At 36.4% G+C, this 22,667-nt stretch overlaps 1 protein-coding gene across 1 annotated transcript in view; it reads right to left on the reverse strand.

Annotated features, from left to right (window-relative positions):
- Positions 1 to 775: 775 nt before the first annotated feature.
- The window catches only part of SLC38A6 (solute carrier family 38, member 6), a 40,936-nt gene continuing 19,044 nt past the window's right edge, over positions 776 to 22,667 (reverse strand). Inside the window, exons 6-16 of the mRNA XM_010584188.1 lie at positions 20,556 to 20,634; positions 15,782 to 15,864; positions 15,253 to 15,311; positions 10,478 to 10,543; positions 10,230 to 10,283; positions 8,584 to 8,663; positions 7,813 to 7,913; positions 3,251 to 3,375; positions 2,239 to 2,383; positions 2,015 to 2,109; positions 776 to 856 (exon numbers count right to left, since the gene is read on the reverse strand). Of these exons, the coding sequence (XP_010582490.1) occupies positions 776 to 856; positions 2,015 to 2,109; positions 2,239 to 2,383; positions 3,251 to 3,375; positions 7,813 to 7,913; positions 8,584 to 8,663; positions 10,230 to 10,283; positions 10,478 to 10,543; positions 15,253 to 15,311; positions 15,782 to 15,864; positions 20,556 to 20,634 (968 nt within the window). The remainder of the gene's footprint in view (positions 857 to 2,014; positions 2,110 to 2,238; positions 2,384 to 3,250; positions 3,376 to 7,812; positions 7,914 to 8,583; positions 8,664 to 10,229; positions 10,284 to 10,477; positions 10,544 to 15,252; positions 15,312 to 15,781; positions 15,865 to 20,555; positions 20,635 to 22,667) is intronic.

The following is a 22,667-nucleotide window of genomic DNA, read 5'->3' on the forward strand; positions in this document are numbered from 1 at the left end:
GAGGAATACTGAGGTACATTGAATAATATTCAAAAGCAAATATTAATTGAAAAATGTCTATTATTAACTGCAAAATTCCTAGTGCTACTAAAAGCTATTATGCTAGATGGCCAAAGCCTTCTAATTTAAAAATGACTTCAGTATGATTCAAGTATACCGAGGTATAAAAACTCTACTTAAAAAAAAAAAAATTAACAAAAATCATGACGTGCCCATTAAACTGGGCTAAGGCAGTTGGTTTCTGGATCCATGTTAGAATAAATTACAGTAAACAGTTGGAATCAGGAAGTTCTTAATATGAACTGGCTGAAATTTTGGAAATTATAAAGCAATAGGAGTCTTTCACGGTTTAGGATAATGTGTGCATTATCCTAAATGCACACATCACAATATGCACATCATGATTGATGTACTATCCATCCACCTCATTATCTTCAAAAGAGAAGTTATTTCAAGGTTCTGCTTTTGTTCACCATGTGCACTAAACCGTTTTTGCACTGCAGAAATTCTCAAGAGACCTTCGTACCTGTCATGATTCCACCATTAAAAACTAATATTTTAGAATGGCAAAGACTAATTGTCCAATAACTGAAGAGAGCGACTCAAGATTAAAGGAGGAACATCACTAACACAGTAAAAAAGAGCATTATTTCTTCCATAGACAGCTTTGGTCAGTGTTTTCTTTAGGATCTTCAGCACTCATTTCAGTAGTTTTGACATGTCTCTGGTTCTTGCTGTCCTTCTGAAGCTCAGTTCAGACAGTGACAATAGGCTGTTATTGATCAATCCAATTGAAAATTATTAGAACTAAACTGAGAAGGCCAACACAAATGCCAAAAATAACCAATGCACATGCCTGTGAAGAAAGAAAGAAAAGCAAAAATTAATGTTTAACTAAAGGAACCATTTTATATTTCTAAGGCTTATGATGAAAAACTGTAAGAACTGGTTTAAATACTGTCTTTTAAAATAATCTTTAATGTTTCAAATTACTCAGCCTTCAAACACAAGGTATCTGCTTAGGGGGAAACTAAACTAAGCCTGCTCTGGGATAGTTTCACTGGAAACTCTCAGAGCAGTCTGGTTTGCTTGCTCACACTATCCATCTGCCAAAAAGAAAAAAAAGAAAAAAAACAACAACAAACCAAAACCCAAAACATTTACCCTTTACAGCTCTGAGCAAATTAAGAAACTAAATTTGTATTTTACTTGAAATATAATTAAAGCTACAATGGATTCTTTACATTTTTGAATAGCCAGATGATAATAAAACTACAGTTCAAGAGACAGTAGCTTGCTGATTTATAACAAGGCCCCAAATCTGTTGGAACAAGTGAAGACTTTAATGGTCAGAGAGCACCATTATTACATTTTCTTTCAGATTCCCTATTTAATCAATACAAGAGCAGCCCTATGAATCATAAGAACAGCAGAAGGACTATGTATAAACAGTTTGTCAGCATGGTAACCACTGTCATGAAGTAGCTCTGCTTCACAGTGGTTAAAACGAAGACAGTTACAGTGCAAAAAGCAGGGGACTGCACAAATTCCTACTAGAACTTAACCTACTACACTGTAAGAGAAACCATGAAGAGGAGAAAAAAAGAAAAAAAAAAGATGGTTTTGAGAAGGCTTACATAGAAAACAAGCATAAACACTGTTTCACTTAAATGCCATTTGGCTTTGTCCCAGCTGCCCAGACAACATCAGAATAATGTGTAAAAACTGAGGAGAAATTGGATTAAAAGTCAACATCTGAAAACTATAGGGAAAAGCATGTATTCAGATCAACGGTCCGGCATACGGACATACTGCTAGTCAAAAATCTCTTGTGAAGAAGGTGTTTCAGAAAGAGTAGAGCTATCATGACGGATAAAAGAAAATGCTCACAGATTTTGTGAACTGCAATGAAAACAAGAACTTTGCCCCTCATTTTACATGCTCTACAGTGTATTAAGATGCATCTAAAATGAGACTGTTTAAATATGATTAGCACACATGGAAAAAAGCATACCCCAAGTTTCTGTGGTGATAAAAAGTCCTCTCTGCTAAGTTTAAGGTAAAATAGTCCAGGATATACAAAAAGTAAACATGTTGATGTGGTTGAACCTTTAAAAAATAGAAAGTAAGATTTTACTTAGAGCAAGATTGAAGTACATTAGCTTATCATAATATTGAATTTTTTGAAGAAAAGTTAAAAAAAAAAAACAAAACAAACCAACAACCACAACAACTTACCAACTACTCCAAATACATTTTTAATGTCTGGCACGTACATTGCAAACAAAACAACAACTGTATTCAGTGTTAAAGTGACAAGGATATGGCAAATCCACGACACAGGAAGATGAGAGAAAAATACCATCAATACAGCTTTCCTTGCCTACATAATATGAAGAGAAACATTGCATGGGTAAATACATACATATACATATATTTTAATCTTATCTCAATTTCATAAACTTAAGAATTACATAATTCCAGATGTGAAAGAACATTTTAAAAATCAAAATGCAAAAAATTTAGTAATAGTTAAATGTTTCATCTTTCTGTAGCATAGAGTTTACTTTAGTATTAAAGCAGTATTTTTCACATGGCCATTAGTCTTAAGGAATTACTCCTTTTTTGCAGGGACAAAAGAAGGTCTGGGGGATAATGCTTTGTCTCTTTGAGCATGTGTGGTAGCAAATGTCAGCATGTTGCCAGCTGATACATAATCTATACACTACTTCTATATACATAGTTTTGCATGCACAATATTTTTTGGTCCTAACTGAATGAATTTTCAGTTCCACCATGGTATTGATAAACTAAAGTAGCAGTTTTTTGGTGAAATAGGTCAGTATGTGTTTTTAATTTACAATTAAATTAAGTTTTCAAGTATAAGTGTGTTTGCGTGTGGGTGCGTGCACGTAGAAAGGAAAAACCAAGTCAGCAAAACTCAATTTAAGGCGGGGGGGGGGGGGGGAGATCAAACTAAATAAACTTTAGAAGTTCTGAATTCTCTAAATTAAAAACAATGCTGTGGGCTAGTTTTAATCTGAAATCTGTCTCAAGAGCACAAATTAGCTTAGTGGTTAGCTGTTATTTTGGAGCTCTCATGGAACATATGCAAATATGTGGTCTTTGATCAATCACTTGACAAGTGAGTAAGATACACAAGACTAGATGTGACTCAAATATTGCAGTCTGCAAAGTATTAGCGTTACCATTGCTTATTGCCAGCTTTAAAACGTTTAGGAGTACTTACTGGGAAATGGATTAGAGGGACTGTCAAAAGCACAGCAAACAGTATGGCTACTTTAACAGTCATGATGACAGTATCATGTGGCAGGTACCTGCTGTAACCTTGTAACAATTCAGAGTCCACTTTGTCTGAAAACAAGAAAAATTAATTGCTTTGTTAATCATTTGACAACTAAGATAATTAGCAACGCATATTAAGCTTACATTCAAATTGATCAATTTGGTTGTGACTAACGTGGAGTCGAGAGGGGTTGCAGATAAGCATCACTTTGGCATTACTGATACACTAGGATACATAACCTTGAGAAAACAGAAAAAAAACTTCAGGAGGCGAGTCTCTGTAAAGCCTCTGCTGAAGTCAAAGCTACTTAAAGAGAAGATACAAATCTGAAGCAGGAAGCATTGAAAAGAAAGATGATATGACATGAAGCCAAGTTACGGTAAAACTCATTCTATGTGTCTGAAACAGTCAAAACTAGATTCTTTTGGTTGAACTAGAAGCCAGAAACAAATTAATTTTGCTAAATTGTCTGAATTGCATTTCCTTTTTTTGTCCCAGAAACATTAAGTCATATGCAAGGTAAAATTGCATTATTTGAAAGAAAAGCTGCAATTCTAATTTAAAGGAAGAAAGAAATGTTCAAAACTATGCTAGCGTTATGTGCTTTTACTGTCTATAGTTAGCAATATATTACTATGGAGAAGGATATATTGACATGGAGAATGATAACTAGCATTAGTTATACTTCTAAAAGAGATCTCTTATTTCAAAAAAAAAAAAAAAGAAAAAAAAAGAACAACAAAACTATTGACAATTGAGACTGATTTTTCCCTATGCCAAATGAGTAGACAAGTGCAACGCAAGGACACCTGAAGGCTGTCAGTTTGGATTCTTACAGCACCCAGAGAATAACAGAGGACTGGACTGCACTGGCACCGCACCCAGCCAGGCCACACACTTTCAAATGACAGCTCTGTTTCCTTCAGCAGTAGGAATCTCGTGTGCTATCCACCACATGCATATTTAGCTTTGCAAAACCAACTCTGTTGTGGAATTAACTATAGTACTGTATACCACGCATATACCATTGTAAGTGTTACTTCTGTGCTATTCAAGGCAGAAGTTGGACAGAAAGTGATGAATCAGTGATGAATCCTTCGCTTTTGACTTCTGTCCTTTTAAGGTGAAAATTTTCACTAAGTTAACAGCAAAAGTCAGAGCCCCAAAAGCGATCTGCTACCCTGACTTTTTTTTTTTTTTTGGCATACTTTGACTCTGTGCTTTTTTGGACTTCAGAATGGACCAAAATTTCCACCGAAGTCTAGTTGCTGTATGACATTTCAAATTCACAGAAAACAATAAACCATCTGAATCACAGAAAGATAAAGCATACCTCATTTCAAAGAGGAAGCTCTTCTTTTGTTTTCAATTTAAAATAAAATATTTTATATTTTCTCAGATCAGTGTTTTAGGAACAATGAACAGATTCTCTCTATTTAAAGACATAAGTTAAACAAGACAACCAAAAAGTGAAAAAAGGAGAAGAAGCTTGCAAGGGCTGGGATGGGGTGGGGGATAAATCTCTTACAGTCATCCACTGTTGGTTCCAGTGTTTTAGGCTCTTGGGGTCTAAGAGTTACAAAAATAAATCAGGCTTGCAGAAAACCAGAAATGCTCACAGTGAAACAGACTAAAAGTCTACAGTCAAGACAGAGTCTTGTCCCAAAGAAATCATGGCAGTGAAGGTAGCAGGAACTGGGATGGTTTCTAGGACTACTACCATTTTTCTTTTTCCCTTTTTTTTTTTTGTACTTCTGGTTGAGATCTCATCTGGAGACAGATGGTCATCCTGCACTGCCTGCTGAATCCTTCAGACGCTCAGAGTGGCACTCAAAATTATATTTTCCTACAAACCACATGGAGACAGTCAGGAAATGGTAATAGTGGCCCATACACTATTAGAGGTTTCAAGACTCCCCATATAATTTTTCAAAGGATTTCAAAGGAGTGTCAAGGGAACATTTTCAGACAGTTATGGTCAGACATACATTTATACTTGGGAAAAAAAGGTGCAAAATCCCCTAGAAATCTGGAATTATTAGCTGCTGAAAGCCAGTATTCTTGGTGCTTTGTCAGACACTATCTCAACCCCATGAAAAGATCAAGAAATATAAAACATTCTGAAAGGAGAGGAAATCATAATCAGAACACTTTTGTCTTACTGCCTTACCATCCCTTATAAGAATTTTTATTCTTTCCAATCAACACAGGTTAGCATGTGATCATCTCATAAAAAGGGTGAGTTTTCAGAAGACATTAGAAGAATCCTCATAGATGACTGTGATGCATTTATGTGACAACATTTGTATGAAACTACTCCAGAAGACAGATCACCAAGTAGAGGCAATTCAATTTGACAATGCATGCTATGTGAGCAAAACACACCATAACACAAATTTACAGCAGGATACACAGAGCCAAATGACATTGCTTAGAAAAGACATCACACTGTACCGTTATACAACAGTATACTAAAATTGCTGCATGAAATAGACACACCTACTTCTGCCAAGGTTATGATGGACCTTTAAAAAAAGGCCATTATGTAGATAAGGGTTCTGAAATCTGTGTACTTGGGAAATGCAAGGATACCAGACAGACGAAGTCATCTATGTTTAAACTCAACTAAAAAATTGTACCCAGAAGTATCAAAAAGTCCAAATGCAGAGTTATTAAACTGGTACTGAAGTACATTGCCATGTAAACTCTACAGCAAATGAAAATGAAAGATGTCAGTAGAATTTGGTAGGGCAAGTGTCATACCCTACCCACTTTTCTGTTTGGTAAATAAAAAGGTATATTTACTTCATCATGCACTGTGTTAACAACATCTCTAAGAAATGTGCATTTCTTGGTTCAGTTCATATATCAAACAGATACCATGTCTGGCTCAGGAACTGCATGCAACACAAATTATTGAAGACTGGAAGCATGTGCTAGGAAGCCCAACTCAAAGCTTTTCCTTTTACATTTTTAAATCCTTCCCTAGTCTTTTGTCATTGTGTCGTGGTTTAACCCCAGCCAGCAACCAAGCACCACACAGCTGCTCACTCACTCCATCTCCACCCAGTGGGATAGGGGAGAAAATCGGGAAAAGAAGTAAAACTCGTGGGTTGAGATAGGAACGGTTTAATAGAATATAAAAAGAAGAAACTAATAATGATAATGATAACACTAATAAAGTGACAGCAGTAACGATAAAAGGACTGGAATATACAGATGATGCGCAGTGCAATTGCTCACCACCCGCTGATCGACGCCCAGTTAGTCCCCAAGGAGCGATCCCCGGCCCCCACTCTCCCCAGTTTATATACTGGACATGACATCACATGGTATGGAATACCCCTTTGGCCACTTTGGGTCAGCTGCCCTGGCTGTGTCCCCTCCCAACTTCTTGTGCCTCTCCAGCCTTCTTGTTGGCTGGGCATGAGAAGCTGAAAAATCCCTGACTTTAGACTAAACATTACTTAGCAACAACTGAAAGCATCAGTGTGTTATCAACATTTTTCTCATACTGAACCCAAAACATAGCACTGTACCAGCTACTAGGAAGACAATTAACTCTATCCCAGCTGAAACCAGGACACATTGCCCTCCACTGAAGTCACGACACAAAATTAGATGGGCGCTTTTTCTGATTCAGACCTTCTAATTTTCTTATGTTCCTTGTCATTTTTTTTCCGGAGCACTCTAGTTTGTCTTTACATTACACATAAACAAAGAGGCCACTTTGTGCAATCCTTTAAAATAAAGCTTTCCTAAATTGGATGATTGATGGGGAATTTTTTTTCCACTTCCAGCAGATTTCTAGTGAAATAGCTAGTGTTAGTTCCAACTAATTTGTAAAAATACAAAAACAAAACAAAGAAGCCATACATGCTTTGTACCCAAGCTGTATCAGACAGGGAAAACATGCTGCAAACCTTCATGCCTACCTAACATTAGGGCTAGACTTGCTGCGGTCAAATTCCCCTCATAAAAGGCAACAGCCTCAGTGCTACTCAGAAACTACAAATGTGCTGGGGTATCACAGGGTTAATAAGTGATGAATGTTGCTAGAAGATATAGCCTCAGCACAGACCTTTCAAACTTGTTGGACAAGCAGACTATTATCAGATCTCAAAATTTCTCACAGACCACGATAAATCTGTTCCCAGCTTTTAAGTGAAAATATTATACAGGCCAACATATAGTGGCAATCAGTAGTCTAATTACATAGCATTAGAGAACATCAACAGACCATCAGCTACAGTTTAGGGACCAATATCTTGTCCTTATAGCATTTTAGGGCATAAACTCTGCAAAGTTTAGCTACATTAAACACTGAGAAGTCAATGAGACTAATACTTGGCAGTGTTAGGCATATTCTTAAGTCTTCACAGGAACAAGATTTCTGAGGATTCAAGTGTATTAATGCACAAACGAGCCTGAAGTACTCCAGACAGAATGCATTTATCATTTATTATTAGCCTTCATTCTAAAGAATACTTGAAGAATATACTTACCATAAAATGTCAGGTACCCAAACAGAGCAGACAGGAAGTAAATTAGGAAACTCAGACCAATTCCTGTGACAGTTACGTTCTGCATTCTACTTTTGGATGGACTAAAACAAAAAAATCCAGAAAATTAGTGTTGCTTAATCTGTATTGTGGACTACTACAATGCAATCTACATAGCAGCTTGCCTTTCATAAGAAGGCACCATCTTAATTTATGGCCACAGAGTATTTGCTGAGGTCTGTGCTGTCAGTAATATTTAGGGGTTTTAAAAGTATTTTTAATCTGGTAATTAAAGGGCACTTTTCATGCTGACAAGTAACATTGTCCCCATCTTGTAGGGAATTTAGACATACCAGAGTATCTTTTAAATCAAAATTTGCATTTATACAGGATGATATATATACAGAGCCAGGAACAGAATCTGGGTCAAAAAACCCACTGAATCAGATGTGGCCAAATGCAGATTCAGTTACAGCAATAAAAATTAACTAGTAAGTACCTTAGCAAATGACCTTTTTTTCTCCAGATTGTCCAGGCCAGGACAATGTACTGACACTGATGATGGAACCATATTTGCTTACTTTTCTCTCCTGTAAGAGAGGAAAAGCCAGTACAGACTAAAACTGTACATTTCCCCAGAACATGAAAGCTACTTAGTTTGCATTGTTTGATAGCACTGACTCAAAAATAAAAATTATTCAAGATTAATTTAGGGGAAGTATTACAGAAATACTATAATTATATTTTAATATTGCATGTGTTTTCATACATTACCTTCGGAGCTCACAATAGATGGGTAAGACAGAGGTATGGCAGAGAAAAGAGAAGGCCATAGTTGGTATTGCATAAGCACTCTAAAATGGAAGAAAAACGTCTTGTAGGTTATTTGTTATTACAGATGGTTGGAAAAATATCTGGATTAATTCAGAATTCAGTTCAAGCATTGCAAGTCAGTGGAAATCTTTCCACATTAATATTCTGAGATAGATCTCCACAACACAGAATGGCATCTCTGAATCATTCCACAAAAACTGGACCTTTTCAACTAGCATATCTTCAAGTGGTGGTCATAGATTATTATTTCATGATCAGGAAAGGTCATGCTGTCTATAAGCCAACAACTGAAAGATTCTTTTTTAGCTGTATTGAGGCCAAGTACTTACCTAAGAAGAGTAGGATTTGCCCCAGTCAGTGTATCATTCATAAAATTTTCTAAGTTTTCTAAATTCTAATATCCATAGCTACCTGTCAAATTACTGATTCCATCATCCTGACTTCACTATTTTCATATTACTCCTTCACAAAAATTTGGATACAGCATCCAGAAAATATAACGTGCTTTGGCATCTAAAGTTTTAAGATAGTTATATAATTAAAGTTGCAACCACACAATTAGCAGTATATTATTCCAAAAACTTGTAATGGAAGAGATGACTCATCTAGTACAGCTTACTTCAGTTGCCAAGTGGCATAAGCCGAAATATAACAAACACTTTTGTGCTGACATAATCAGGCCCATACTGGTAAAAATATGCCACTTTCTGTTGATAAAGTTAAAATTAAAAAAGAAGGAGAGAAGAGTCCCGAGATTCTTCAAAGCACAAAAGGCCAGACAAAAGGCCAGAATCTCATGGTAGATGTTTCTGGTCAAAGCAAAATTTCTTCTCTGATCTACAGATAACATTTGTCTCCTGATTGCATTGCCAAAGTTGGTTTTGGTTTGTTTTTGGTTTTTTTCCCTTTTTCTTGGGAGGGTGGTGGTGGACTTTGTTTTTTTTCAGACAAATGCAACCAACCATGTCCCTCTTAAATTCCACTACGTTATAGGCCTATCCCAGATTTATTCTTCCCTTTTTCCCTTCCTCTTCACCCCACAGAGACTAGAGTTCTACATGATACTTCCTCTTTTGCAAGCCTTGATAGGTGGTGACATGATTTAAATGCCACATTAATTAACAAATACCAGAGCTGGCATCCAATGAAATGCACAAGATTGCATTAGGCCTGAAGAATTAGCTTCAGGTAAGAAAAAACTAAGGTTAGGTCCAGGCAGTTTCAGGAAACCTGTTCTACCTCGCCAGGACCTAAAAGTGTGCATACAGCCAAGTAGCATTGATTTCCACCTGAGGGCATATTAAGTTGGCTTGATACGACTGCATCATGAGGCTGACCACTGCTGCATGTGTTATACTTTATACTTTGGTCATATTTGCAAAATGTTTTCATAAATGCTAACTTGGACAGCCAGCCTTCATATAAAAGAGCGAGACTGGATAACACTTGGCAGCAAGTATAGGAAATATTTCAGCAGCCTATAGCTAGTTTTACAGAAGAATAGCTTACCCTGGGCACAGTTTAAACCCCAATTCTTTAAAAACCACCACCCCCCTTTAAATTTGCGTATTGTTAATAGAGATTACCTCTTTTGAAAGATGAAAAAGCTTTGCTTTACAATCCCCAGTAGAATTTGAAACCTGTAAGACATACATGCAAAAATATGGCATAACGAAAGAGTAAGTCCAAACCACAGATGTGAAACTTTTTAGTTTCTGTGATGATTAAGAAAAGAAGGAATTTAAATTACAAGTAATTCTGAAAGTGTTAATGTAAAAAGAGCATTACAGTTCCTAATAAAATTAGAAGAACTTCAAAACAGCATGCACTTTACCTGTAAAGTCTCTGTGGCACTACTTAGAGGTAGAGGACAAGGGATTGACCATTTTTTTATCATAACCTGCAAAGACAGCATATTTAATTTATGAATGATACCCTAAAAATCAGTTTAAATTTAGATAAATGTAGCTAAAATATCAGACTGTTGGTATACAAAGCAGGGAGCTACACCCATACTAAATTATTAGTCTTGACTGGTAGATAGTGAGGCCACAAGAAGGAAACTTGACAGAAAAACCTGTCAGTGCCATTCCATACAGCTGCGTACCATGCACAGCTGGCAGCCTTATGGCGTGCCTATCTGGAGGTGGTGCACTGAAATGAGCTCTGACATTAACTGAAATACAACCAGCGCTCCGCATTCACTCTCTCTGTGCTCCACACTAACTGCCTCCCGTACAGAATAGCTGCTGTGTTAGCTACCCCAGGCTCTTTCCGTAAGTAGACAAGCCCTTAACAGAGATAGAGCAGAGCCTAGGGCTAATCTTAAAAAGGCAGAAACATATGGTTTGGACTAGAAAGCAAAGGAAAAACAATAAATGCAATTATTGTCCCAGAATGTCATTGGGGCTTTAGCTACACCCTGCTGGTTTAGGGACTGCCAAGTAACAGGGCTGAAAATCAAAGGGAAATTAAAATAAGAAATGTTACCTCCTTTTTCAGGAGCCTAGTTTAAAATGATAGTTGCATTGCTCTCCTCACCCTAATTAATTTCCTATTGTTGTTGCCTGGCTTTAGAGGTTGTAATTCTTTTGAACCCTAGAGCAAATAATTAAAAACTTAATTAAAGACTCAGATTCATGAGAAGAATAACATGGAAGAGAGCGCTTCTCCTGGCTCAGAGAACTACTTTTTGCTTGCAGCCAAGTGGTGTTTCCCAGAGGATAGGGATTAGATGCTCCCTCTTGTCACCAGTGCCAGGAGAAGCAAACAAATGCTACCTCCGGACAAAATGTGGGGAAAAGAAACTGCGGGTACACAGCACGCTGAGTCCATTGTGGCAGTAACATAGGTCTTAAATTGCATGACTAAGAACAACTCACAACAACTCAAGGTATGGAACTAGGTAGTAGCTTGCTCAACAGCAGTCTGCAAACTTCGTGAAAAATGATTATCAATGGAAATCCTCCAAGCATGTTTCTGACACTAAACTGGCACTGCTTTATACCAGGAGATCTGTTCTTACCTGCTTACTGATTGGGTAAACTGCCTCCCTCTGTGCAAAGTGAACTGCAACCTCAACTGAGGAAGGGTGTAAGAAGGGACAAGAACATGCATCAAGAAGTTCAACCAAAAAGCGAGCAAGGGAGAAGGAAGAAAGAACCAAACACTAAAATATAACTTAGGCCTGTATCGTACATATGCATGACTCTGTCATATGGGTCACCCCTGCTTCACCTCTTTCTTACACACTAAGCCGAGGCACAGATGCAGGCTGCTGCTGCTGTAGTACCATAACCGTGGATGCATGGCTATGCTATCTCTCCAGGAAGCCCAAGCTTGTTGGCTAGCTGAAGATATTTATGAGGCTGAGCAAGAAGGCAAAATATTTTTTCAATAAGATCTCTGTGTATTTAAAGGCACCCAGACAGGGGAAATAAAGGAGAGGCTTTGAAGGCTCCAAAGTAGAAGGCTTTGTGGGAACTCTGGCTAAGGTTGGAATAGGCTTCCTGAGCAATGAAAAGGAGCAACGCTAAAGGGCAAGCTTTGGGGAAAGTGAAGTGTGCCTGGCAGTGGTGGGAGCAAAGACATACGTAAACATTGCAGATGGAAGACAAGACAAGCCAAACCTAAAAAGCTGAAGAACATTTTTCTAAAATAAAATTAATACAGATTAAGATCAGATTGCAATGGAAATAAAAGGAGACAAAATAAAATGCACTAGGTGCATTTAGAATCTAATTATATTTGCCCATCTGCTTAATTATTCAAATCTGTTTGGGTTTCCAGTTGTAGTCTAATGAGGTTCCCCCCAACAGGAAGAGATTTTTGAGTTGACAGCACAGCTCAGTTAGCTGAGCAGTCATGCAGGCAGCACAATCTTCCTCTGGAACTTTAAGCCTATTTCATATAAATGTTGTCCTTTGAGTGTAACAAACATTTGGTTTTAAGTGTAAAAAGCCTAAAACCTAAAGAGAGATTCTAGTGGAAATAGGGTTTTAAACCCACACCAAACACACTTCTAAAAATAAAGTTAGAGGCTCAAAATGTTCTAATATTCTCAATGATGTTGCTTTTTTTGTATCCTGCAGAAGGAAAACAGGAACCCCTTTATTCTAACAGTATTGACAGCACTCAGCAAAGAGGGGCTCTCTGTGCATAACATCATTCATTACATATGGCAGGTTCCCAATCTGCATTACATCTTGTTCTGGGAACACAAACAAGATATTTAGCAAAATACCATCAGGAATCATTAACACCTCTGTTAAACCAGCTACCAATAGGGTTGTCTCCACAAAAAAAGAAAAATCTGTCTTTACTCTTCACCAATATTCAATATAGCAAGAGGGGAGGCAATAAAAAAAGTTTAATGATCACATTTAATTTCTTTTCACTTCAGATTCAAGTCAGGGAAGTATTCAACAATCAGAAACAAAAGTGCTCAGGACCTCACAGAATCTGGCTTTGAATTAATAGTTACATATATTTGTTTTTCTCCCAGATCAGCTCATCTCAGTGTTTTCACTTTTTTCCAAGGGAGGACTACAACCAGTGTATTAACTTTAAAGGAAAAGATACCAAGCACAGAGAGGAGATACGTGACCTGCCAAAGCCCCACAGCAGAGCACAGAGAAGAAAGAGTACTCTCTAGACCTTTTGCTCAACGCACTCACTAGACCATACTGACCAAGACATATGCCACCTATTGTACCTATCTTTTCTGCAGGCTGTATTAAAACTGTGGCTTGCTGGCAAAAAGCTGAACAGATGGTATGCACTTGAAAATGCACAGAATTATTGTATATGCAAAACATAATTGTATTACTTCCATATGACTAACACAGTTTTCTTCTGGAACAAATTAAAACATATCTGCCATAAAGAAATTAACATTGTGCAAACTAAAACACCATTTCAACAGCACATATCACCCACTTCAAAGCAATTAGATATGAAAACTAAACCACAGTTAATGCCTTTGATTTTCAGTGCCTGAAGAAGTCAGAGAAAATATTCTGTGAAGAGTATTAGTTTTCTTTAAAAATCTGTAATGGCTTTTAAAGATTTTTACCTCAATTAGATTTACTGTGGCTGCTTCTTTGTCATTTAACAACAAAGAGTAACCACACAAATTTAACCATTTCATAAGAAATCCAGTAGTCTGTGTACTCCTTCATTAGTACTTTCTACCTACTTTGCTGGTACTCAGAACTAAACCCTAGCTTAAATCATCCCAGCTTGACATGTTTGCACACAAGCCTTGCTTACACACTTGCTTTTTCAGAGCCCAAAATTGTTTTCAAATGCATCCACCCATTACAACAGCTTTCTCCAGAGATGCATACACATTCCCATTGAAATCCAGGAGCTGAACAAAACAACTCTTGCAACTACCTTCAGCCAAAGGCCTATTTCAGCATTATAGTTAGTGGGTTTGGGGGGGGATGTTCCTTTTTTTTTTTTTTTTTTTAAAGATAAAGTTTAGGAGAGGTCAAAAGTTAAGGTAATTTATAAATATTACAAATGAATTTCCATTAGCTCTGGAGAGGCTGTAGCTGCTCCTCAATGCTCAGCTTAAGAAGAATACTTCCCAAGGTCCTACAAACACTGCAGTTCTCCAGGGATACCCTAGGGAGGTGTTTTGACAGCTTTGAAGTTTGGTTTTATCACATGGTTTAGTTCCTAATGGATTGCCTTGGTCTCCTGGATGGCATGTTTGTTCAACTTGCCTTCAACTCTGTTTATCCCTTTGTAAAACAGGTATTAAATGCAAGTCAATGCAAGCCAGAATGACAGGGGAGAGGGGGAACATTCTTCCAGGCTCCCAAAAAAGATTCTTGTTTCTATACCTAGATGACAGAGTGTGAGTTGCTTGGTTGTACTACAGATTACACATGTGCATTAACATACTTTTTCTCTGTAAAAAGAATGATAGTGCAACTTAAAGGCATATTTTCCCTCTTAGATCTGCCTAGCAGGTCTCATTTTTGATATTTGGAAACATCTACCTCACAGGGGCCTTGAGAGGGTGAACATCAGGGTCAAAAACCCCCATATGGCTGGGAAAAGCACTTTTCCTTTCAGCGGGGAAGAAGAATAAGGTCATTGACGTATTAATGAATCTTGTAAACTGCCTTAATGAAGTTCTAGTTTTCTTTGCCTTTTTTTGAACTCTGTCACTCCATTATACATGTAAATTTAATTTATTTGGAGTATATTAAATTTTCTTCTGCACTAGTTGCAGTAAGTAATAGAAGCTAAGAAAACAGAATTCCATTCCACTGCTAGTAGGGAAACAAAAGTATACATGCCAGCTCCCTTCACTGCACCGTCAGCAAAACAAAAATATTGTTACATTTACCAGTCCAAAATATAATTATTTTTAAACCTTTTCACATGCTTGAAAGTTCATATACATTTCCATGCCTCCGCAAAACAAATGTAATCTGTCCAAGCAAGCACATACTGAACTTAAGGAAAACTCTAAATTCCACATAAAAAGTTAAGTGGGGAAGGGGAAGACAATTCATTTCAAAACAAGCTTATGAAAACATTCAAACAATAAGAAAAAAAAATAGATAAGCTGTGCACAGATTTTTAACTTACCACAAGAGCAAAGTACACCATAAAGAAAAATGATAAACTACTTGTGTAGCCAAGAAAGCCTGTAAAATAACAGTAAAAATAAAAGAGAATTTATAAGGAAAGTGATCCTAATGTACAGCTAAAGCTTTACATTTTAGGCATGTTTTCTATTACAGTGCTTGGTATCTGGGGCTTAGGACTCAGAATAACAACATTCCAACTGCCTGTCACAGATCATTTATGTAGTTTTGTAGGGCAGAATTAGAACTGGCTTACCACTAATGGCATGCTGTAAGTAAATGCAGCTCTTTAATGTTCTGCTGTAAAGATTTTATTTTAGTATTGCAGACAAAATACTACTGCAACCCAAGTAATAGGTTAACTAGGCAGGGCTGGAAGGCAGAACACAGTATAACAACTTAAGTAATCCCCACCATCACCAGCCCCCTGCCAGTTAAAATAAATAAATAACCCACTAAGGTTTTAAAGTCTTCAATTGTAATTGCTACTAAAGTAGAATAATATTCGCTTCTCTCCTTTAATTACTCACCAATTTTAGGAAGAAGCGCAAGAGGAAAAACAATGCAGACTGAAGTAATCAGTAGCAGCAGTCTCCCATCAAGGTACCATGACCTGTTGGAAAATCTATTTACGATTGATGCAAAGCTCAAGAGTCCTAAAATATATGTTCTACTTTAAAACTGTGATCTTAGACAAAATAACCACCAGGACAAGAAAAATAAGTATTTTCCAGTCTCACATGCTGTTTACGTGAATTTGTATTCCTAGTTTCTATATTGTGATATAAAATAGAGCTCCCAGATAATGAGGAAGCAGAGCAGCGTCCTGTAACTAACCAGCATTGCAGGCAATGTTCCATAGGCAAGTGTCTGCATGGATCAGGGATCTGATGTGTGTTATTTCTCTGCAGCACAATAAGCAAATCCCTGCCTTTATTCAAAGCAATGATCAGAGGGCAAGGGTATTTCATACTCTATGGATTTCCAAGAGAAGTACTTACGTAGTATGCTACATATATCTTGAATTGGATTACACTGAGTTGCATATTTGTTATATTTTCAGTTGCATATTCAGTTATGTTTTCTAAACATACTAACTTTCTCTTCTGCCCAAGTTTCATTACACCTATCATTACAGCATTCAAATAATAAAAGAAAACAACAAGTAAATCAACTTTCAGTTAATTCGAAACAATGTTTGCTGTCCAGAGGTGATATAAGAAAGAACAGCAATAAAGAGGACTTTCTTATCTTAACTTTGCACAAAGCGATCACTCATTCTTTGCATACATCCACACAAGAATTAAAAGACAGAAGGGATGGAAATTATAATAATTAAATCTGCTATAATGTTTAAACATAAAACTATACATACAAAAAAAGCATTGTAGAGGCATATGAAGTCTTAATGGATTTAAAATCTATTCAAAGAATCAAAATCACATCTCCAAACTGAGGAAAGTACAGATGGGTAAGCTGTTAAGAAACAGAAACATCTTGAGGGTGGCTCCCCCTAACTTGGTAATAACCATATCCTGTACTGATAAACATCTTGTACATCAGCCTCCGACTTTACTACCAATAAACACCCTGTCCTTTGACCTTCAAGTTTATTTAGTCCAGGATATGGTTAGCAGCTAATAAACAGGCAGCACCTCAAGTTATCATAAGGAAAGTAGCGTAACACCTGTGTTAAAGAAAAATTACCATATACATATTTTAACTACTGTCATACATCACGGACAACCACTTGTGTCACTCATTTGAAAAAATATGTAATATAAATGAACAGAGAAATTTCAAGGTTGAGGGCATCTTCACCATATCAAAATCAAAGTAACCCTTAAGTGACAATGTCTATATTAAAAATTACTCAAAATACATAATTCTTAAAAAAAAAAAGTATTACTAGCCTAGGTCTGCTACTGCTACAGTGAGAGAGCAACTTTGCCAAGATCAGCTCCCTGCTGTAGTATTCTTCACGTTGTTATCATTTAGCGTTCACATATTTTGAAACTTTTTCTTTCTTACTAGTATGGTGGATGTTCAGATTAGGAGGAACAGTATCATAGCAGTAGGCAAAAGTATAATGAATGCTGCACTGTGTCCATGTGGGACCTCTATTTTAAGTCTCCCGATTCTAAGCATGCAGCAAATCCACAGTTACCATCATAGCTCACAAGCTCAGCAGGACAGAGAAAAAATTATTTTGGTTACTTTATGGTAAATGAAAAAACATTTGTGGGGAACAGAGGAAAAGAGAGGAAAACTGCAATGAGGTGATGGGAAGGAGAAAAAATAATTTTGTAAATGGCTTAATTTTGGATTACCAATTCTTTTCTTTAAAAAGGATCTCAAAAACCTGAATAGTGGACCATTTACTGGTTATCAAAAAATGTGTCCATTTTTTCCTCAAAATACTGTTGTAGAAATACACTTATTTTCCAAAGGCAGAATAAGTGTTTTCATATTGCCTTTAAAATCAGTTTGATCTGCAAATTTAATCCTATACGATAAAAACATTCCAAATATGAAATATGGAATATAAATCCTTGACTCTACTGAGAATGCTTTGGCATGCAGATGTTCCTCCCCCCTCCCCCACATTTTAACTAAAAGCAGACATTTATAAATCGCTTTAATTTCATTCCTGAATGCAAAAGGACAAGAGATTCATATGTTCTAAATTAGGATTTTACTCTCAGTCCATATCAATTATATAACACACAAGCAAGACAACTTAATTGCATCAATCATATCCTCCTGACAGGGTCATTAAATGTTAACAGAGGGCTCACAAATTACAACTTTTTAACACGATCCTCATTTGAAACTATGTTCATATCATCAAAACTATGTGGAATTCTTGTTATGCAGACAGACTGAAACATCTCAACTTGTAATTAACAAGTATATTGTATGTTTTTGTTTTTTAATAAAGATATGAACATGTATTACACACTGGCTCTGAGCCTTTCAAACACATGTACACCTGCTAACCTTTATCTATAAAAATAATTCAATGCGCAAAACATTCTTTAAATGGCTTTCCCAAATATATGGCTTGGGAGGCTTTATGCATATAAAATATTTTCACACATAGTTTAACTGACACTTTTGATACATTCTAACTACAGTTAAATTCTGCACCCAAACAAAAGCATATCAGATGCTGTAATGACTTAACAAAAACAGTTGTGCAACAACATCTGGAAACAAGTGGTCCATTTAAAGAAGTTTAATCAAACTAGTCGATATTTATGCCTTTTGCATAAATAAATTGCTTAGGCTTGATATTTGATTACCTATTTTTGTTGAACAATTTCCTATAATTTAAAAACTCTGTTAGTAAAAAACTACTCTTGACATCTGTGAAGAAATACACAGAAACAAAAGATTATGGTCTACCATGGCAATTCATATGGCAAAATATATGAAATATAGATGTGGGCGTACAGAGAAGGTCAGCTTGTGTGCATGTACCTAGCATACTGCTTGACCACTGTATTTGAAACATTTCATTTGCTTAGGCAAAGAATAGAGGAGTCAAATAAACATTTATCAATGGAAGAACTCCCGGTAACAGAGGCAGAAACAAGATGAGACCCAGGCTGACAATCAGCTGAGCTGTGGTTAGTATTCCTATGGACAATTCCAGCTCCTTCTAAATGCAAAATTGAACTTGATTCCCATCTCAAATTGTAGTTTCAGCTAAGGAAGAAGTATAGGTGGTGGCAGTGCTGATGGTGCACTGAGAATTACAATGGCTCAGATGATTTGTAATAACTAGTTCAACTGCTGTAACCTGTCTGTGTGTTCACCAGTGTTCGCATCCAGAAGATCTGCGCTAGGACCTTGATAAACAAAGCTGGTGGGTGTGTTATCAAATAGGTACTTTAATAAAGAAGTTGTTTATACTGCTTTTTTTAGACAGAACAATCCTTTGAACAGTATGCATGCATGCGGGACCTTCAGATTCTACCTATTATGAGTTTTCATAAGCTGTTTGTTTAAAAGTGTATCTTGGGAAAAGTCACTTTGCATAAACAGAGCTGACAAAATTAAAAACAGTAGTAAATTATGTTATAAGCTAAATTTGGGGACAGACCGGAACGCACATGAAGCGGATACAGTAGCAGGCTCAACGCCACCATGTATGAAGAGTGGGGTTAAAAGTATGATCTTGAAGGAGAAAGTGATAGCACCCAAATGAAAAGCTGATGACTACCACAGCTAGAAGAGATACATTAGCAGACTAAAAATGACATATACACATAAAACATAATAGTTTATAAAAAAAAAAAGAAAAAAAAAGGAAAGCCCCTTACTAAAAACATATTATTGCAAGGGCCGGGGGGGGCAGAAACACAGAAAGCAAGATTACCACAACACTTCATTTCAAAAAATGTTTATTATAAAATTGAAAAGTTATAAATGACAAAATATGAAGTAACTCTTAAAAAACTAATTTCAAACTTAAAATTCACCCACAACATTCAGGAATAATATAAGCATCACAGAGCCTTGAGACAATTTCACCACATTTCAAACCAGAGAAAGTTTTGAGCTCGAAATGTCTGAAAATTGCAGTTTGGAAAAACAGCTGTAACACAGTCCAAGATATGTGTTACATATGATATATGTTATGAATGACAGCAGCACTGGAACAACTCAAACAAGGTATTTCAGTGCTGAAGCTGCAATGTTTGTCTTAGCATAGGCACAGATTTCTTGCAACAGTTCTGATAGAAATCTGAGGGACACGCTCCTTACATACAGCTTTATAGCTCAATTGCGAAGAACAATTTCTTTACTGGGAGCCAAGTCAAGGAATTATAAACCAAGTCTGGAAACCTGGCATTTTTCCCAAGACAAGTCCCATTACTGGAGCAAGACAACAAAATATTTAAATTTAAATGTCTGCCGGTTTTTGTACTGTGGTTTTGAAATATGTGAAGTGATAACATGACAGCAGTTTAAAAGTTTCTTCTCCTCTCTCTCCTGTCCCCTCCTGCTTCCCCTTTTAAATTTTTACAGAAGGGAGATTTCTGTAGATGGAGTTTTGCCACTGACTTTAAGGTCGTCTGATGGGAAATTGCTATGAGGAAAGAATCATGCTCTGTGTGTGTGCTGCAGAAGGCTTGCACATGCCAAATATGTTTCATATTCCAAGAACTCCTGTAAATAACTAATTTTTTTAGCATGTGAGATCAAAGGGAAGTGTCAGTACCCATCTCCTTCAGCAGTCCTGAACCACTTTCTTCTTCAAGACAAATATAGAACGTATGAAGCATTTTTCCTTACCCACTCTCGTCTCCATTTAAGAACCCCGCAACAGCACCAGGAAGTTCAGACTTAACAATTAAAAGATAAGATGACATAGCTGCAAACAGAAGCAGAACAGATTTAGTAGAGGAATACCAGCATCCCTGGTTGTAACAACTAGCATGGCTTAACCAGAGTAATTAGTATTGGAACATCTCAGCTATGTATTAGACACCATGGCACCAGAATCAGAATTTATTTTCTCATATACTTCCTTTAAAAATAGCTGCAAATCCCTGAGTATTGCACTGATGTTAGCTAATGCCTCCAAAGAGACTGTTACGATGTGAGTCTTGAAAAAAGGAAAACGTAATCCAAAGGACTAAAAGGCAAAATAATATAAAATATAGGCCTGACCTTTTACCTGGGAATATGGACCTACAGGCTAGAGGCAGACCACAAGGCTGCAGCACTTCTCCTTGCTCTTTACTCTTTATAAAACATTGTTAATGACAAGAGTAAATAATAAGATTTGTTTCTATCAATACAATAGTTTTTTTTAAAGACTCAGTTTTTATTGTTGTTCAATTGCCTTTATACTAAATAAATATCTGACAGAAATTTAAAAGACAAGAATAGGACTTGAAAGGTTTTTTATATACAGCATGATTTAGCTGTCAGAGATAAGAGGATTATCAGTGACAGACCTCCACTTCTCGTGCTAAACCCACCACCAAGAAGATCCCAACAACACCATCAAATGTAAAACTATACAGGAACTGCAAATCAGAAGAGAAATTGCTAGTTTCTTACAACACTTATAGGAGTGTCGACTTGAAATTAAGCGTTCATAATTCTATTCAGAAGAAAGCAATGATGCACACACATAAATCCAAAAGCTACTTCACTTTTCTCCTTTACTATATAAAATGATCAAAGGCATAAATGAGAGGGTCTTTAAATCACAACTTACACTAACCTGATGCCTTCACATACTGTTTGTGTCACTTTTTTCTTTTACCTAAGCAGCAAGTATTTATATGAATCAAAAACCAGCAGAGAATTACTCAGAAAAATCAAGCTTTACAAACAGCTTAACTGAATATCAAAGCCTACATGAAACTAATTTCCATCCTTCAGCAGCAAATAATTTTAGTAACGTGTTGACAAAATTTTAGTTACATTTAAAGCTTGACAAAAATTAATCCGTTGTATTCAAATTTTACTGTTCTGTATTTAGTAATTCTTGAGAATTTTACTGTAGTGTATTTACTAATGCTTTAAAACTAAACCATGCATTTTAAAAAGGTAAACCAGCAAACTTCCGTAAGCTGATTTTTTTAATAAGTTTGTGGGTTTTTTTTAAAGGAATGTTTTGAACCTTAAAAAAAAGTGCGGACTCAGACACTGCTGCACTACAGCAGTTAACGTTAAATTTTGAAGAAAGTTAATGTAGTCTCTCTAAAGAAAGCAAATTCTATTAAGACAAAGTGACATCTACCTACCACGAGGTTAAATTAAAACCATTTGGTAGGTCACTAAATAAGGAAATACTCACTTCTTCATAATTAAAAGCTCTGGTTTTTTCCAATATTCAAGTGTATTTTCCTGCTGACATATAGCTGTTGATTGTGTCTGGTGAGGTATTTATCTGCTGTCCTGATTTTACTCTCCTCCTTGCATACAACAGAATGTAAATGCAACCACAGAGAAACTTACAGCATGCATATTTCTAAATTACCAGAATTTGTAAGTAAATTAACACAATTTCTCACACTAAGCTACAAGCGGATGCATATTTCACCCTAAGCAAAGACAGATTTTTAAAAAATTAAGTGGGGAGAGAGGGAGAAGAAAGATTCCTCTAAATTATAATTCAACTTTTTGTACCCATTAGCCTTCTTTCTTGTATTATACAATACTTTATACACAAGCAAGTCAGAATTCTCATGTATTTATGTCCTTCAGAAAGATTTCAAAATTAGTTCTTTTGCAGCCTCAGCTGCAGAAAGCTTCAAATTAATTTCCAGATCAGATTTCTCCTAATATGCAATCTGTCACTCTTCCCTTGCATTCCTATTAGCCTCTGGCTAATCATTTGATCACTTATCCTTTGTTGTGTGCTTAGTCTTTGTTTTTAAAAGAGGAGTC

Source organism: Haliaeetus leucocephalus, unplaced genomic scaffold (assembly GCF_000737465.1).
Source record: "Haliaeetus leucocephalus isolate CR32 unplaced genomic scaffold, Haliaeetus_leucocephalus-4.0 Scaffold944, whole genome shotgun sequence".
NCBI classification, from domain to species: Eukaryota; Metazoa; Chordata; class Aves; order Accipitriformes; family Accipitridae; genus Haliaeetus; species Haliaeetus leucocephalus.